Source organism: Trachurus trachurus (genome assembly GCF_905171665.1).
Source record: "Trachurus trachurus genome assembly, chromosome: 18".
NCBI lineage: Eukaryota > Metazoa > Chordata > Actinopteri > Carangiformes > Carangidae > Trachurus > Trachurus trachurus.
The window spans coordinates 23,812,120-23,830,630 of NC_139909.1; the positions used below are offsets into that span (position 1 = coordinate 23,812,120).

The window sequence follows — 18,511 nt, forward strand, 5'->3', positions numbered from 1 at the left end:
CCAGACGAGTTGCAGCGTAATTTGCATAATCGTAGAGGGATCGCGGGGTCTTGAGCATTTACTGTATCGGGACACATAGTTACAGTAGTGAGGCTCTGTGTCATGTCCCTATGTCCTAAAGACGAGTCGCCGACCTCCAAATTTCTGACATGCCAGAAAATTTCTCATCAGGATGGACAATGTATGGGGTCCTACGTCACGATTCTGCACATACGACAAGTTTTTGCCCCCCAAAGTCTCCACACTGTTCAAAATCACATTACATCCCATCTCTTCATCGCACATTTGAACACACACACAGGATTGAAAGGCCATATATGCCACGCTTCTGCAACCAACTTCTGGGCCCACAATCTCCGTCTGCGCTTGGTGGCTTTTTTCCTTTCAGCGCACAGAAAAGCACAAACAAAAAGCGCGACTTGCTGTTCGTCAGCCATTCTCCGCTATAGGAACCAATGTCAATTTGAGGTTTACAATCGAGCAATTATACAGCAGCACAAATCTCAGCGGCATCGCAAGGATAATCGTGGTGGAGAGCAATTGTAGAACGGCGTGCAGTTAGTGGGGGTCTGAGACTGATCTGAGAGATAGGACTGAAGAGGGAAGCTTGTGCAGTTTGAGATGTGTAGCACTGTAAGCCCGCCTTAACCCTAACATGGTTGAACTCCTAATGTTACAGTACTATGACAGAGTGGCAGCCATATTCTCAGCTTAAATGACTCTTTCAGACTAGCCTCAAGTAATTTTCTCCCAACTTAAAGGAATATCAGCAGGCTGTGCATTATATAATTTGGAAAACTTTTTATTTAATATTGCCCTTCACATATTTCCAGTAGTCTGAGGTCAGTAGCAATTCACTGTAATTATTGTAGGGATGAAATAAAAAATTTGTAGCCTCACAACAAATTATTTTTCAGTGACTATGAGGGAGGAGCATATGTCGGTGACAAGTTCTTTTTAAAAAATCTTTTCTAAGAATGTCTCTCATCTCCTTCACAGACACTGTTCCTGGTTTGCTTTATTCAGGATCATGAACAGAGTTTATCTCCAAGTTCTTTGAAGATATCCAAATGTATTCAAGTTGCCACTTTTTTTTCTCTTTGGCCTTGTTGATAGCATCATTAATGCTGAGTGAGTCACTATCTGATCGAGCATCCTCTTCCCCATATTTTCCTTATACCTGTCAACATAACTTAAATAGCTTTAAAATTTGGGGCGTCATGTTAGAACAGGCGCCCTATATACTGTACAGAGGCTATCGTCCTCACTGCACGCCCTGGTTCGATTCCCCTGGTGGCCCTTTGCTGTATGTCATTCCCCTCTCTCCGTCTCCCAATTTCCTGTCACTCTACTGTCCTATCGATGTAAGGCCTGAAAAGCCCCAAAAAATAGACTTCAAAAAAGCTTATGAATGATGAATAATAATAGATAATGGAAAAATATTCTTGTGCTGAACTGCTGTGGTATCAGCATCTCACCAATGATATCAGGACCAAGGGAACGATTAACCTAGTCCTGGACTGGTCTGGTCTCATTTATAAAATACACTTTTGAAATCAGCACAAATCTTGTCTTTGTTTTGATTCAGACATCTGTAAGGATCATTTTCACGAAGGAAATCTTCATGCATCTTCTGAAAGTTTCTGGCTGCAAATCCACAGATGTGCTGTTTCAGAGAAACTTCAAACTTGATGTCTGTCTTTACATACCGATTGTTTTGCAGCTTCTCATCAATTGTGCATAGGATTTCCTGCATGTAGGTGTCAGAGTAATTGTTTTTATTTTTCACCTTTTCATTCACAAACTGTGTGCACTCATTGATGATGGTGTCAGACATTTTTTGTACAGGATCTTCATTTTTGAAAAACGTCGATATAAAATGCTGATGCTTCATGTACAATCCCATTTGTGTAGGCCTATATTTGAAAGGCATCAGTCCACAATCATACAATCTTTTTTCACTCAACAATGCACTTGCATCAGTGTGTTTCAGATTTAATCTCAGGTGGTGAGATACACTGGCAAAAACATCTGTTTTCTTTTGCTCAGAAACAGACAGCTTCCTTACTGTTTCTCTCCACATCTTATCAAATTCCTTGTCCAGCTCTGGATCACTCATCTGGACATTCTTCTTCCTACATTGATCAATCAGTGCACACACTGCCTTTTCAATTTCTCTTGTGTGATTTTTATTGATTCCATCAAGTTCTCTCATTCCTTGTTTGATTTCTGCTGCTGCTGTGAGCTGATGAAAGACAGAGTTCTCCATTTCTCTGCGAAGTGTCTTTGCACTGTTTGCAAAGTCCCCTTTGAATCCTTCTACTAAGTAGACATACTGAGTCAGATTTTCAAGAAGCTTGGTCTCCCACTTAGACAGCTCTGTGGAGGCTTCACTTTTCAAAGACATGACAAGATCTTTCATGTCAGTTATTTCAGATTTTGCAGCAACTGTACCTAAATTTGTGATTCTTGTTTCAGCATTTGTCACCCACTCATACATGTGTTTTTTGAATTCCCATTCCCATTTGTTGAATTCTGTGCATAGTCTCATGTAAGCATCTGCCACTAGACTGTTTCTGAAGCTGAAGATGAAGTTTTCATGCTTTACTGCAGTCCAAAGACTGGACATCCACTTTTGAAACTCCAAAATATCATTATCAGACGACCCACAATGGCCCAGTAGTTGGATGACGTTTTTCTTAAGCTCATACACAGCTTCGCTGTACCCTGCATTGACTGGTGCCATTGGTGGGTTTCCATTCCAGAGTCCAGGAATGTACCAGTTCCCAGTGTCTGGATTGTATTCCATCACATCAGTGAAGCTCTTGCACTCCTCTTTCTTTTCCATCTTGGCTGCTGCCTGTGTCATCTCATTTAACTGTTCCAAGAGCAGTTTCCTGTCTCTCAAGTTCTTCTCATGGGCTGAAACATCTGAAACATTCTGATGAACAAACTGACATTTAGGCTTTTTGCCCACCTCTTTCATCCTGAGAAAAGCATGCACCACGATCTGCAGGATGTCCTTCATTTCTGTTGAGTTCTCCATTGCTATATTGATGATGGTGACATCACTCAGCCCCACCACAAGTGTTGCAAGCTCATTGTCATGTTCATGGCTGTCATCCAACTGTGCAAGCTCTGGTGACTTTAAGCCCTCAGTGTCGATGATCACTATGAAGTCACAGTTGAGAACTCTTTTCATGTCTTCATTGATTCTGATGAGCAACATAAAAGCACCTCGAGTACATCGTCCACTGCTGACTGCAAACTGCACACCAAACATGGTGTTGAGGAGAGTGGACTTTCCTGTGTTCTTAACTCCAAGAACTGTGACGACCAGGATCTTGTTCTTTGGAGACACCAAGGCATTGAGCTCAGAGAGAACGTCACTCACCCATCTGAGAGGTATGTTGGATGCATCTCCATCTACAAGCTCAAGGGGAAATCCATCAAGCAACAGTCCTGCACAGAGTTTGGGCAGATGCTGTAACTGTTGACGTGATGGGTCTGTTTCTAGAAGAGAAAGTGAAACTTCGTACATCTGACCCATTTCACGGAAGAAGTGTTCAGTCCCCAGTGAGCTGTTGGAAAGTTCTCTGTCAATGTGTATGATCTCATCTTTGTTCTCAGAGTTCTTGCATTTTTCTTTGTACTGGTCTCTGAGCTCAGACAGTTTTTCTCGAGACAGGTTATCGAGATTCATTCGCATCCATTTCAGGAAATAATATCTCTCTATCCCTGTGCTTGATACTGCATTGATGAAGCAAGTCATTGCATTTGACATGTCATAAGAGTCCTGTTTGGCCCAAAGTTTTTCTTTCTTTTCCTGGAGATAACTTTTGTATGTTTCTATGTTTTCAGACCCAGCTTTCCGTAGCCTATATTGTTCCTTCTCCAAGCTGGTCAGTTCCTTCCATATTTCACCTTGCAGGGGAAGCTGAGCTTCTTTGTATTTAAAGGTGTTTTGAATTTCTTCAGTGATGGCATCTGCATTTTTCTTGGCAGTCTGACATTCTGGACCATCTTCATCAACCAAGATTCCCAGTTCATGGGCAATTTCAGCCATCTGATCTATGCATATCTTCATGTCTGTATTCTCAACTACATCCTTCACTGTTTTCCTCAGATTTATGACAAAGTCTGCATCGTTTTTCTTTTTAGACTTAATAAGAATGTTGGTGTTGGTCAAACCCAACTTAGTTGCAACTTCTTTTAGTGCATTTAAATTGAAATGCCTACTTTGGTGATTGCTCACCAAGAAGATCTGGGCCTTGTGGTGTTGGTTCGTAAGCAGTTTACAGTCAGATTCCAAATTGTCAGAAAACACAAAAACTGCTGCAGATGTCTGACACAAAAAAGAAAACTGTGTTTCAAATGAAGCAATGTCTCCACGAAGGTTGGCTACAGCTACTGGCTCACTGAAAATATCAATGTTTTTGTTTCCACATGGAAGGTACCAAGTAATTTCAGTCAGTCCATCAGATATTCTTCTTGGACAGTCACCACACTCCATATCATGGTGAACAAAGGTGTCATGGTACTGCTGAGAATTGCTCAGAAGCTTGTTGAGAATCTCTGACTTGGACAAGGAGCACTCCCCCAGTCTCACAAAGGATATCATTGGGAGTTTAGAGAGAACAATTCTCTCTTCAATAAAACCTTTGGATTGTGAAAGTGACTCCGGTCTGTACTTTTTAACAATGTCTCTCAAAGCCCAAAGCATGAATGTGCACTGTTGTGTGTCAGAATTAGGAAGCAGCAGAGGCACCGAAAACTGGCACATGGACATTTTGAGTGCCATTTCCTGCTGGACAAAACCATCAGAACACAGAAAGATAGCAGTGATTATGTCGAGAGGATTCAACATGTCACCTGAATTTGGACTGTCAAGTAGATTATCAAAATCCAAACTTGCATTTCCTGCCACAGCACCACAGCCAGAGTCGCACTCTGATGTACACTTCACATTCCTGGCTGTCACATTAACCATCATTAGTTTCTTCAGAAAATACCATGGAAGATCTGAGTGACACTTGGCAGGTTCATCAGAAATGGTCTTTTCATCAATCTGAAGTATTTTGCTCAGCGACAGCTTCTCTGTGTAGTGCTGCTCCAAACCCAGTTCTTCTAGCAACATCTGCCTGTGTGTCTCTGTGGATTGAAAAAAAAGGTAAGTAATATCAACATGTTCAATGTAGCATGGATCCAAAATCATAGGTGTGGAACCTCCATATGATGCATTTTTTCATTGATTGTGTTCACACATCAAGACATCACTCATGCATGCATGCCAGTGATATGATACATAGTAATATCTGTGAATTATTTTGTTAACTGCATCAGACAATAAGGCCCAACCTCAGTCCCTCAGTGATTCCTATGAGCTTCAAAGTCATTATTTGCTACACAACGTTTTGCAGGCTCCTGATGACTTCATGCCAGAAGAAGTTGAATTAAAGCAAAGCTACAGCGGGAGACAATTTAGGGGAATGTCTGCTTAGCTTTTCTTGATAACTGCTTAACCATGGTAATGGTTAGATTCAGGTTTATCTATGATGCTTTTGTAGCTGTGACCATTGAGAGAAGACCTCAAAGTTACATAGACAGTGTTTTAAACACTGTTCAGAGATCAGTATAGTGCTTGTTATGTTAATTGAGTAGCCACTCCCACCTATCTTTGTGGGCAGTTCATGTTACTCACTAATGGAGCAATGTGTCAGTCAGTACGTTTACATGCAGAGCTTAATCGAGCTATGCTCAAAATTTGATTTTGGCGTCAAGTCGGAGTTCTGTCCTTGTCTCAATTTACATGCAACTGAGAAAATCGAATAACTGACGGGGTCCGCCCCCTCATGCGGCGTCACCCGTTGTTTCAGCAGGTTAATACGCCCCCCTGTCCTGAAGTCTTTTCTATCACCTCGTAAAAAACTGAATACAAACAACACAGTTCCCGACCAGACGCGTCAGTCTGGGCCGGATTCGCGCTGAGAATAGGATACGGGCTTCCTTTTTTCCTCTCTCTCTTGTTCTCTCTCTCTCTTTCTCTTTAAAAAAATAAAGTAAAACACTGTTGCTGGTCGCTCTGTGTGAAATGCATTGAATCTGCGCTGACGTTGGATTTTTTTTCTTTACTTTGCCGGGTTCGGGTGGCTTCTCTGCTCCACTTGGTGCCGTCTCTACTGTTGTGGAGCATGCGCACATGCATTGTCCAGCTTCAGTCCGACTAAGGCGTATACATGACGGAGAAAATCGAATTCCAATCGCATTATCTGGGTGTCTTAATCGGAGTTGGAGAACTCCGACTTTAGTCGGACTAAGGTGTTTACATGCACTTCAGTTGGATTAAGGCAATAACTGTTTTTTTCAAGTGTCATGTAAACATACTGAGTGTGAGTTAGTCAGCAGGTCGCGTGAATGAAGAGTGAGTATTTATGAGAGGCCGTTTAGGAAATAATTCACATTTGCTCTCACATGTTGCATCATACTCTCTTACAAACACTAGTATAGTCACGCACACATACTATCATACTCTCTCACATACACTACTATAGTCACACACACTTACTACTATAGTTACACACACACACACTTGCTATCATACTCTCTCACAAACACTACTATAGTCACACACACTTACTATCATACTCTCTTACATACACTACTATAGTCACACACACTTACTACTATAGTCACACACACTTACTATCATACTCTCTCACAAACACTACTATAGTCACACACACTTACTACTATAGTCACACACACTTACTATCATACTCTCTCACACATACTATTATACTCTCTTACACACACTATACTCATACACACACACACACTATGTGAGACCACATATTAATTAATTAACCTAAGAGGTGGTGGAATTAACCCTCCGTGAGACACACAGTCTGCGGTGGTGACGGTGATTGAAAGCTATAGCGTTTTTCACTGATCTTCCCTCCTGGTGAACATGTCACTTATTTTGCAATATTTCGCTGCATCTGGCAAGGGCTTTCCATTTTCTGTCCCTCTCTCTCTCTGCTCCACCTTTCCTTTTCTTCTGTCCCTCCATTTCTCTCGACTACCAGAGTGAAGACAGCGGAGCTAATTGATTGTTGTGTGACGCCGACAGGTCGCCGACAGTCGCCGACAGGTCGCCGAGCGGCGTCATTCTGTAACTAGATGGATTGATTTGATTGGCCCGGGCCAGGATGACCATCAGGCCACGGGGAAGCGTCCCGGTGCTCCCGATGGCCAGTCCGCCACTGACTACAAGGCGTATGGTTCGAAACATCTGTTTTGATGTCCATCTTTTCACAACACAACATTGATTTAAACCTTCTCTGGAAACACAAAATTCAGTACTTTCACCAAACCTCAGACTCCAAATCGCTCACTGTGCTCAAAATCAAACTCTGTATGATCTCAGAGGTAGAGGAGGAAAAGGATTAAGAGCAAAGCAAGACCAACAACAGCTATTTCTGAAGGAATGTGAGAAACTGTAATGTGTGTATAAAAAAATGTATGTACTACACACAATGAAAATTATTCAATATACACGTCAATTCTGAGCATCTTCTGGTGTTTACAGTACTCAGTAGGCCAGACTGTAACAGTTGCTAACTCAGACCACTGTGTTTTCTGTTTCTCGATGTGGTGTACAATTAACAATCACTTTTTGATTGGCTTGTGTTTGATCTGAAAGCAGACTATGGTTTTGAGCACAGTTAAAACTGTTGAGATTTTGTGTCTATGTTTCGAGAAAAAGCACGAGAGGTTTTAAAAAAATATGTTTTAGCAGTTGTGAGAAATTGTAATATTGGATAGTGTAGTTCCTGCTGTTCATGCACATTTTGTACAGAAGGGAGAGCAGTTTCACCACTTTGTTGTGTTTGTTGCTGGGAGATCAGGAGGAACAAGGAAACAGCTGAGGTCAAAGTAACAGTATTTGCTTTTATATGTTTTGTTACTATTCTTGATTATTATTTGAAGAAACAGGTTATCAACGGTGTAGATTATTTTGTTGTACTTACTTGTGCAGGCAGTTGTTACAGTTGGATCACTTCTTCTCATATTCTTCAGTTGTGTAGAAACATGGAGGGAGTAACACACTCCTGGCTTCAGGCTGTTGAAGGTAACAGTATTTGTATCTGTTGTCAACTCCTGCACAGTTTCTACCTCAGTGCAACAAGTGACAACGTAGCTCTGCACTTCACCAGCAGGAGTGTCCCACTGCAGAGACAGAGACTCACTGCTGACATCAGAGACTGTTACACTCCCAGGAGGGACAGGCTCTGTGAAAATAAAAATACATAAATAAATACAATTTAAAATTAAACTTCTCTCTGTACGTGGTAAAATTTTAGAAGTGTTGTAACTGCCAAACAGGAGGTGTGAATTTGTGGAAAAGGGGAATAATGCCTCCTTTAAGGCAAAAAAGCTATCCAAACCTACCTGGCATGTGAAAAACTGACTGTTATAAACAAAGATTTTTGGAAAGCTGAGTTCGATTTCACTATCCACACCCAGGACTGATCACTGCCTGTTGAATCAAGCTGTCTGATAAAGTGAAATAGGTTGAGAGATCTCTGGAGGAGGGTCTGGCGAGCGAGACTTAGGCCCAATCCCATTTCACCGCTTGGCCCTACCACTTACCCCTACCCCTCCGTTTTGCGCGTTCACGTGTAGGGGTAGGGGTGTCCCAATTCCCGTTAGGACAGAGGGGTAGGGGGAAGTGGTAGGGCTACATACCCCTCCAAACTGAGATTTTTCAGAGGCACACTCCAAACGGAGGGGTATGAAAAGTTTCCCAGAATGCATCTTCCGGCAACCGGCAGCGGTGGCTGTAAAACGAAAAGCTGTTTTATTTCTCACTGTAGCGCTGTTATTACGTCACTTTAATATTTTTTCATGCGAGAAAGTAACTGTTTAGGTCCCAAATGTGCGGTTAGTTTATCCAAATGACGGCTGGTTAGAAGTTTGCTCCGACCTTTTTTCGGAGAAGTGAAGCTCCAGGAGGAGCGGCTCGTCACAGAGGCAGCAGCCGGTCTGCAGCGCTGCACCGCCGGCCAAATTACGTCCTCATCCCGGGAGAAAAGACGATCGCTAATTAACTTATCCGCAGGTTTTTAGAGGTTTACCACCGGCTGGTTAAATTCTTTTTAGCATTTAAATGTTGGTCTCATTGATGAAATCTGACAATTGTGGCAGTAGCATTAGTTTATTTGAATGAAAAGTGAAGCTTATGTGTGTATCAGACAGAGGAGCAGGCAGCGCTGCCTCTGGGCTCTGTACGTACAGAAATCACCTCATTCACATCAGTAAATAAATGTTTTACAATTAACCGATCAGCCTGCATTAAGTTTTATGGTAACGTTTCCTTTTACAGTACGGTAATTACCTGGTAATTACCAGGTAATAAAAATGTATTTACTAGGTAATAACCAGGTAATTAAATGCAAATTACATTGTAATTACCAAGTACTTACTAGGTAATTACAAGGTAATTACCCAGTATTTACAGATATTTTTCCAGACTACTACCAGGTATTTACCCAATAATTTCCTGGTAGATACACAGTAGGCCTAATTGTATATTGTAGATTTTAAACCCGGTAGTTAAAAAATATTTACCTGATATTTATCTGGTAAATACCAACAAGTTACCTGGTATTTACCCAATAATTACCAGGTAGATATCCTGATGTGTCTATACGTGACTTTGTTAGGGTGATAATAACTTAGATATTTACCTGGTAATTACCAGGTATTTACTCAAAATGATCGCCACCTTACCTGGTAACTACCACTTATTTACGTGGTAGTTACCTGATATTTACCTGGTAAATATCAACTAGTTACCTAGTATTTACTAGAAATATACGGAAAACTACCAGGTATTTATCCAGGAATTATATATTATGTATTACCAGTCAACCTGTGTAGTGACAGTGAGGGTATAACTTGCAACTATTTACCAAGTAATTACTTTCTAATTACCCAGTAGTTACAATTTACATTATCAGGTAAAACCTTGTGAATTACCCTGTAAGGAAGGTGGAACTGTACTGTAAAAGGAAGCGTGGTTTGTTTCAATGATATTACCATGTACTTTCCTGGTAACTGTAGATTATAATCCTGTGTAATTTTGAACATGGTACCTGGTAAAAAACTCCCATATCTACCTGATAATTAACAGGTAAATATCAGAGTTTTACAGAGTAGTTACCATGTAAGAAAGGTGGAATTGTACTGTAAAAGGAAGCGTGGTTTGTTTCAATGATATTACCATGTACTTTCCTGGTAACTGTAGATTATAATCCTGTGTAGTTTTGAACATGGTTCCTGGCAAAACCTCCCATACCTCCCTGATAATTATCAGGTAAATATCAGGGTGATATCGGAGTTTTACAGAGTAGTTACCCTGTAAGGAAGGTGGAACTGTACTGTAAAAGGAAGCGTGGTTTGTTTCAATGATATTACCATGTACTTTCCTGGTAACTGTAGATTATAATCCTCTACCACCCATCAGGGTGTTTTGAACATGGTACCTGGTAAAAACTCCAAGGTTGGGTTAAATATTTCGACCCAACAGATTGGGCTTAGATTTGGACGACACCTTAATCACTCTCCAGCTTCAGAAAACAGTGTTTGGTAAGTAAACTTATAATTATTAGCCTACAGGTTTGGTAGTTTAATGTGGTAGCCAATTAGCTTACTTTAAAAACTTCACCTCACTCTGCGGCCAGGCATTGTTTCCTCGTGTTGCTTGCTTGCTAACTTGCTAGCTAGCTAGTTACTTTCACCTGATAAGATAGTTTCCAGCACAGCAGCAGCAGCATCAATTGTCAGGGCCGTGAAGGAAAGGAAATGACGGTAACGTTAGCCTCCAGTCTTGTGTTTTAATTGACAGGAGGACCGTTGTGGTGCGTTGGGAAGTGGGTGTTAGCAGCGGATGCTAACTGCTAGCGCTAGTCGAAGTTAGCATCGAGCTAGCTCACCTTTCCTTTGCGATGCTGCTGCTGCTAAGAGGAAGAGACTTGCTACCAGCACTGGCTAACATCCAGGACATCTGGTGGTGCTAGTAGCCCTCCTACTCTGCTTCTGCTGCACATAGCTGTCTATCAAAGTCTATGAGTGTAGGGTGAGTGTAGTTTTCTGTTAGCCGTGTGTGTGTATGTGCGCTCGAACTGTTTTGCTTTGTCGTTAGTGAAGTAGGGAGGGGGGGGGGTGCGTAACGGACGTCACCATAGTGACTAGCAGCAGAGACGTTTTGCTCGCAGTGCTTGTTGGTGCTAGGTTGGAGTATTTGGGTTTGCTATTTTGAGATTATTGTGGTCTTTCTTTTCTCTGCCCACTACAGAACCCAGTATAACTGGTGAGAACTGCTGGCAAATGACATTGTGGCCTCCTCTCATGGACACTCAAGGCATGGTGAGTAGTTTGTGTGTTGCCCTGTCTAAAATGCATATTTAATTTCGACTTCTGGCTAAAAATCAAGGAATCCCTTATCCCAGAATTCATATAGGGCCCTGATTGAAAATTAATGGAATAAATAGATATTTTCGAAAACATTATAGAAAAAAAATATATAGTTCATGATTTGTTTCTACCACATGGGCATCAACAGGATGGGTATTTGAAGGGTTAAATGCAGAGATGCATAGTTTGTTGGCTGTGCACATACAGTATGGGCTACTGTACCCAGTGTACAGATTTATGGCTGTTACATGTGCCTAAAGAAATGTGCTATGGGCTAAGACTCCAGATATAGTGTCTGATACAGCATTACCTGTAGAGATGAACCTAACCTGTTGTACAAACTAATTTTTGAATCTTGTTTTTTTTTTCTTTATTCTTCAGCCTGGAACAAACATGGTGCAGTACCTGGCGACCACAAGCAGTAGCACAGAATACCTGTATGTCCTCATGCTAGGGAGAAGCATCACTGGGATAGCCTTGGAGCACCCATCTCTGTTGGGTGGGGTGGGGTGTGGATAGGTTATAGTTTTTACTGATGTAATTTGCCAAAATGTGTAGACTGGACATGTGAAGAAGGCAAAAAGCTCTGCACTTTGTGTTTTTCTTTTCATTTTCTTTTTTAATATGCAAGTTATTGTATGTTTAGCACTTAAAGGGATAGGCCAGCATTTTTTTCCCGTGTCTTGCCTCACTCCCGAGTCCATGACCAGCAGATAGGTCACCATCCTTTTGACTTTGCGTGCAGTAACAAGGCAGAGCCCCTATCGTCCGTAATTAGCTTTGCTTAAACGCTGTAAGTGTATGAGTAGTGTTAGCCTGCCTCCTACCCGAGCCGAAATCAGCAGTCAGAAGCTGATTTCATTTTAGCTCTAAACTCTGTAAATATATCACTTTGTCAACATTTCAAACATTTTTAGGCAAGAAAGTAGCCGTTTAGATCAGCAGTGTGTCGTTAATTTGTCAAAATACCAGCTGTGGTTTACAATTTTGTTAGGACAAATTCGGCGCTACTCAAGCTGCGGTGTGACCAACCAATCACCGGTTGCTCTTTACATACAGAAAATCATGACGATATAATTTGTGCTTTTGTTTTGAAATAGGAAGCTAACCTACCCTCGATGTAGCTCGCTTGAACCAAAATAACCGTCTCTGCTTGAACCCTCCGTTTTGACCGATCTCGTCCCGTTAGCGGCATTTGACCGCTCAAGATGCCTTACCAGAGAGTTTTGTCAGCTCTGAGACGAAGATCGGACCGCCGGTTTCCGTTTAGAGTTGCTGAAGAGTTTCTCTGATGACTTTAGGTGGAGGCAGGCTAACACTACCCATACACTTCCAGTGTTTGAGCTAAGCTAATTAGTGACTTTAGGTGGAGGCAGGCTAACACTACCTATATACTTCCAGCGTTTGAGCTAAGCTAATTAGCGGTGCGTCAGCTCTGCCCGTATCTCCCTTGTTACTGCACGCACAGTTGAAAGGATGGTGTCTATCTGCCTGTCATGGACTCGGGAGTGAGACAAGACACACAAAAAAATGTTTGCGTATACCTTTAAGAGTATTGAAGTTACTCTCTTCAAGTTCACTGTTTTGCAGATTAAGAGGATTAAAGTTAGTCTCTTTGACAGTTCACATGTTTTTGCGTATTTGTCACAGAGTGTAACAAAATGCATTGTATCTTTATGTAAAGGAAAGTACATGGTAATATCATTGAAACAAACCACGCTTCCTTTTACAGTACAATTCCACCTTTCTTACATGGTAACTACTCTGTAAAACTCCGATATCACCCTGATATTTACCTGATAATTATCAGGGAGGTATGGGAGGTTTTGCCAGGTACCATGTTCAAAACTACACAGGATTATAATCTACAGTTACCAGGAAAGTACATGGTAATATCATTGAAACAAACCATGCTTCCTTTTACAGTACAATTCCACCTTTCTTACATGGTAACTACTCTGTAAAACTCTGATATCACCCTGATATTTACCTGATAATTATCAGGGAGGTATGGGAGGTTTTGCCAGGTACCATGTTCAAAACTACACAGGATTATAATCTACAGTTACCAGGAAAGTACATGGTAATATCATTGAAACAAACCACGCTTCCTTTTACAGTACAGTTCCACCTTCCTTACAGGGTAATTCACAAGGTTTTACCTGATAATGTAAATTGTAACTACTGGGTAATTAGAAAGTAATTACTTGGTAAATAGTTGCAAGTTATACCCTCACTGTCACTACACAGGTTGACTGGTAATACATAATATATAATTCCTGGATAAATATAGGTAAATATCAGGTAACTACCACGTAAATAAGTGGTAGTTACCAGGTAAGGTGGCGATCATTTTGAGTAAATACCTGGTAATTACCAGGTAAATATCTAAGTTATTATCACCCTAACAAAGTCACGTATAGACACATCAGGATATCTACCTGGTAATTATTGGGTAAATACCAGGTAACTTGTTGGTATTTACCAGATAAATATCAGGTAAATATTTTTTAACTACCGGGTTTAAAATCTACAATATACAATTACTGTGTATCTACCAGGAAATTATTGGGTAAATACCTGGTAGTAGTCAGGAAAAATATCTGTAAATACTGGGTAATTACCTTGTAATTACATAGTAAGTACTTGGTAATTACAATGTAATTGCATTTAATTACCTGGTTATTACCTAGTAAATACATCTTATTACCTGGTAATTACCTGGTAATTACCGTACCGTAAAAGGAAGCGTTACCAGTTTTATCTTATTTTATTTAGTTATATGGTACACGTCTATTTGCCTTCTGGCAAAAGCTCGCCGCATCAGCTTACGTAAAAGCCAGTGAGACTACGTGATGACGTATGTGACTGTTGAAGGGGTGTCCCAATTCGTTGACTTTCTACCCCTACCCCTTGTAGCTCCGTTTCAAGGGGCGAGGGGCAAGGGGTAGGGGAAGGGGTAGGGGTAAAAAAGAGAAATGGGATTGGGCCAGAGATCTCAAACAGCAGCACATCATGCTGTGATCTAATGAAATTCAAGAATGGATGAAAAAACTCAGTGACATCTATCAGTCTGTAAAGTGTTACAAAGTAATTTATTTCCTTGGTGCTCATTTTGCTCAGCAGTGGTTTTCACCTCGCCTTTTCCTTTTCTTATGGTTGAACCATGAACACTGACATTAACTGAGCCAAGTGAGGCCTGCAGTTCTTTAGATGTTCTCACTTCTTGTGTGACCTACTGGATGAAGAGTTGCTCTTGGAGTATTTACCTGCCCTGGGTAAACACTACCTACCCCCTGTTCTTACCTGCCCAGGGACTACAGCTGGAAATTAGCAAATGTTGCTATAACCTGGCTCAAGACATCTTTTCTCGTCTCACGAGATTAAGTTTTTTGTGCATTGTCCCTATTTTAAATAGATAAATACCCATCTCATTTTGGTAGGGCGGCCATCCTGGGAAGGTTTTCACCATTGTTCTGAGCTTTCTCCATTACGGATAAAGGCTTTCACTGTGGTAGTCCCAATGTTTTAGAATTGTCTTTGTAACACTTTCCAGACTGACCTGGGCAACAAATTGAATGGAAGGCAACTGGACTTGTCTTTGTCTCAGAAGACGTTTCGCTTTTTATCCAAGGGGCTTCATCAGTTCCTAATGCATCGGTCTGACTAGTCCTCAATAGTCAGAGACAACGATGACCTGGGTGAATGAGAATATCCACAGACATTTTCCAGACTGACAGCTGTCAGTGACTTTATTTTTTAACCTGTTCTTGAATTGATGTGTTGCTTTTTAGATAACAGCCTCTTTCACTTTGTCAGACAGCTTCTATTGAAGTGATTTCTTGAGGTCTGGCAGTGATCAGGCCTGGGTGTGGACAGTGACATTGAACTCAGCTTTCCAAAAAAAAAAAAAAAACTAACCCTAACCCTCACATAGGGCCAGGTAGGTTTGGATAGCTTTTTTCTCTTAATAAATGGAATCATTTAAAAACTGCATTTGATATGTACTAGGGTTATCTTTGTCTGGTACTAAAATTTGTTTGATGATCTGAAACATTTAAGTGTGATAAATATGCAAAAAAGTAAGAAATCAGGAAGGGGGTAAATACTTTTTCACAGCACTGTATATGTAGAATTTGAACATTGTACATTTTTCCATCTCCATAGTTTGGTACAAGCCTTTATAAGAATTTGAAAGCAGCCCTCAGTTGAAGAGATATACATATTTGTACTTTTTGAGCATTACTGAATTTCATATTTACCTGTACAGACAGATACAGAGACTGCTTCACTTTGGTTTCCATTTTCTGCTATCCTGGTGATGCAGAAAGTATATTCAGTCCCAGGATTCAGTCCCTCTACGTCTACAGTGTTGGAGTCTTCTCTGACCACACTGCCTCTTTGTGTCTCACAGGAGTAATCGATTTTAAGTTGATACTGATAAGAGGAATCAGTTGGTGTCAGGCCAAGGGAAACAGTCTCAGTGTCTGAACAGAGAACTGTTACTTCTGACGGTGGTGGAACTTCTGTCATAAGAGAAGAGATACACATGTTAGCAGTGTCGGGGCTCATTACTCAAAGTAATATTCCACATTTACACATTACTCTCAAAATTAATAATGCCTTACATTACTTGATTACTCCCTGGAAAAAGTAATTAGTTACATTACTATTTACATTACTCCTTACATTTTTTCTCCGCCGTCCTGTTTTATTTTTTTATAGGCTATTATTATTTGCCAATATTTACTGAACAAACTGATTCATCCAGGTGTGTCTGAGACAAATAGTCACAATGGTCAGACACACCTGGATTGATCAGTTTGTCCAATAATGTAAGACAGGAAATAAAGGAGCTGGCTTAAGTTCAGGAAGTAGTGGAGCTGTGCAAAGAGCCCATTTGACCAGAACGTCTTTGTGGTTGTCCATTATCACCTTTTAACGGACATCCTTCAGCCAGTCAGAATTGAGTATTCACCCACAGCATTGTATAATAGATTGTTATTGTAGTTCCTGCTGTTCATGTCTATTTTGTACAGCAGGGGGAGCTGTTTCATTACTTTGAAGGCTGCTTGATGCTGAGAGGTCAAGAGGAACCAGCTGAGGTCAAAGTACAAGTATTTGCTTGCATCTGTTTCATTGCCCTTTATTATTATTTGCAGAATCTTGTTATAAGGTGGTGTAGGCAATTTCCTCTAACCGGATTCATGTCCTGTGATTTAATTGAAATCTTGCATCATTTATCACAATATGTTTTTCTTGTACTTACTTGTGCAGGCAGTTGTTACAGTTGGATCACTTTTTCTCTTATTCTTCAGTTGTGTAGAAACATGGAGGGTGTAACACACTCCTGGCTTCAGGCTGTTGAATGTAACAGTATTTGTATCTGTTGTCAACTCCTGCACAGTTTCTTCATCAGTGCAACAAGTGACAACGTAGCTCTGCACTTCACCAGCAGGAGTGTCCCACTGCAGAGACAGAGACTCACTGCTGACTTCAGGTCTGTCTGTGTTTTCATCCTTCACTTCCTCAGAGGACTTGAGGGAGTTTTTGACGTCTGGCTCCAGGTCCATTATCTCTTGCACATTTTTTCCCTCTCTGCAAAAAGTCACAATGTGACTCCCCAGTTCACCAGCAGGAGAATCCACATGCTGAGACACTAGTGTGCTGCTGAGCTCATAGATTGTGGTCGTCACAGAGGAGCAGGGAACTGTGGAAATAATAGTGTTGGTGGTTATGACAGTAAGATTTGACTATATACAGATCATACACATCAGGTGATATCTTTAATAAACATAGATGAATGCTGACCTTGACCAGCTGCATCAGTCTGTTGACAGTCACCCTCGATGTCAAAGCATGTTGGTCTTGGGTCTACTTCCTCACAGTAAAGCTCAAAGAATATGTCTTCAGTGTTTCCCTTGGTAAATGAGGAAAAAATATATATTTTCAAATGTAATGAATCACTTCAAAGTCCAAGACATGTTGTTTTCAAGGGCTCATTGTATCTTTTTTGCTATTTTAGAGCTGAACAGACTGGCTGTTTACCTCCATAGTGTCTTCATTCTCCGTTGTCCCACACCTGGTCCTGATTATTCAAACATCCTTTCACTGAAAGTATAATGAGACAAGTCTATAAGGCTTCATCTCCAAAGCACATCAATATCCCAGATTCCTACATCTCTGCAGTAAAGATTCTCACCTTCCTGCTTCACATTACTCACTCTGAACAACCCCATCTCACAAAAGGAAATTAGCTGTTAAATGAATCATGAGTATTAACAACAAACAAACTAGCACCCCCTGTGGTTAATTTCCGTCACTCAACTGTGACCTAGCAGTGTGAGAGCTAGCCAGAATCACATGGGTAGAAATTAATAGTTTGTATGATGCTAATGTACTGATTACATGTTTTACTAATAAGCTACACTTGATTGTAAACATTCATTCATTTTAAAGAGACTAGGAAATGTACAGTACACGTCAACCATGAAAAAGTAGGTCTACAGAGGAAATGCAGACGTAAGGTCGCTTTCACACCAGAGCTGTTTGGTCTGCTTTAAACGGACCAGGGTTTGTTTCCTGGGATAGTCCACTTCGTTTGGGCAGGTGTGAAAGCTCATCCGAACTCTGGAGCGGACCAAACAAGCAAACCCTGGTCCGCTTGAAAATCTGGGTCTCTGTTCGCTTGCAAGTGAACCATGGTGCGGTTCATATGAACACTCACTAGGACAAACACAGGACCAAAGGTAGAAAGTGTCGCAATACTCAGTGCATCTGTCCACCATGCATCTGTAACGTTAGCAACACAAACACCTCGTTCAACTCAACTCAAACTCAAAAGTACTTTATTATTCCGTTAGGAACTTCGTTGCGGAAGGACATCAAAAGTATGTTTTTGCGGGTCAGTAGGGAGGGGTTTCCCTTGCAAATTTGTCCAATCAACTGTGTGACGTTTGGTGCACTTCAGGAATGGCAGTGTGAAAGCAGAACCGAAAGAAGTGATAAATGCAACAGTGTTGCAACTTGAAGC

At 41.0% G+C, this 18,511-nt stretch overlaps 1 protein-coding gene across 1 annotated transcript; it reads right to left on the minus strand.

The window, feature by feature from the left end:
- Positions 1–1,356: 1,356 nt before the first annotated feature.
- On the minus strand, positions 1,357–15,855 carry LOC311001951 (up-regulator of cell proliferation-like; the record flags this gene model as incomplete). Its single annotated transcript, XM_083993130.1, has 5 exons — positions 15,741–15,855; positions 8,031–8,291; positions 4,936–5,151; positions 2,069–4,872; positions 1,357–1,371 (listed from the first exon to the last, which is right to left on the minus strand). Exons 2-5 carry the CDS (start codon positions 8,068–8,070, stop codon positions 1,357–1,359), a joined length of 3,075 nt encoding a protein of 1,024 aa, XP_083849256.1. The 5' UTR covers positions 8,071–8,291; positions 15,741–15,855.
- Positions 15,856–18,511: the final 2,656 nt, after the last annotated feature.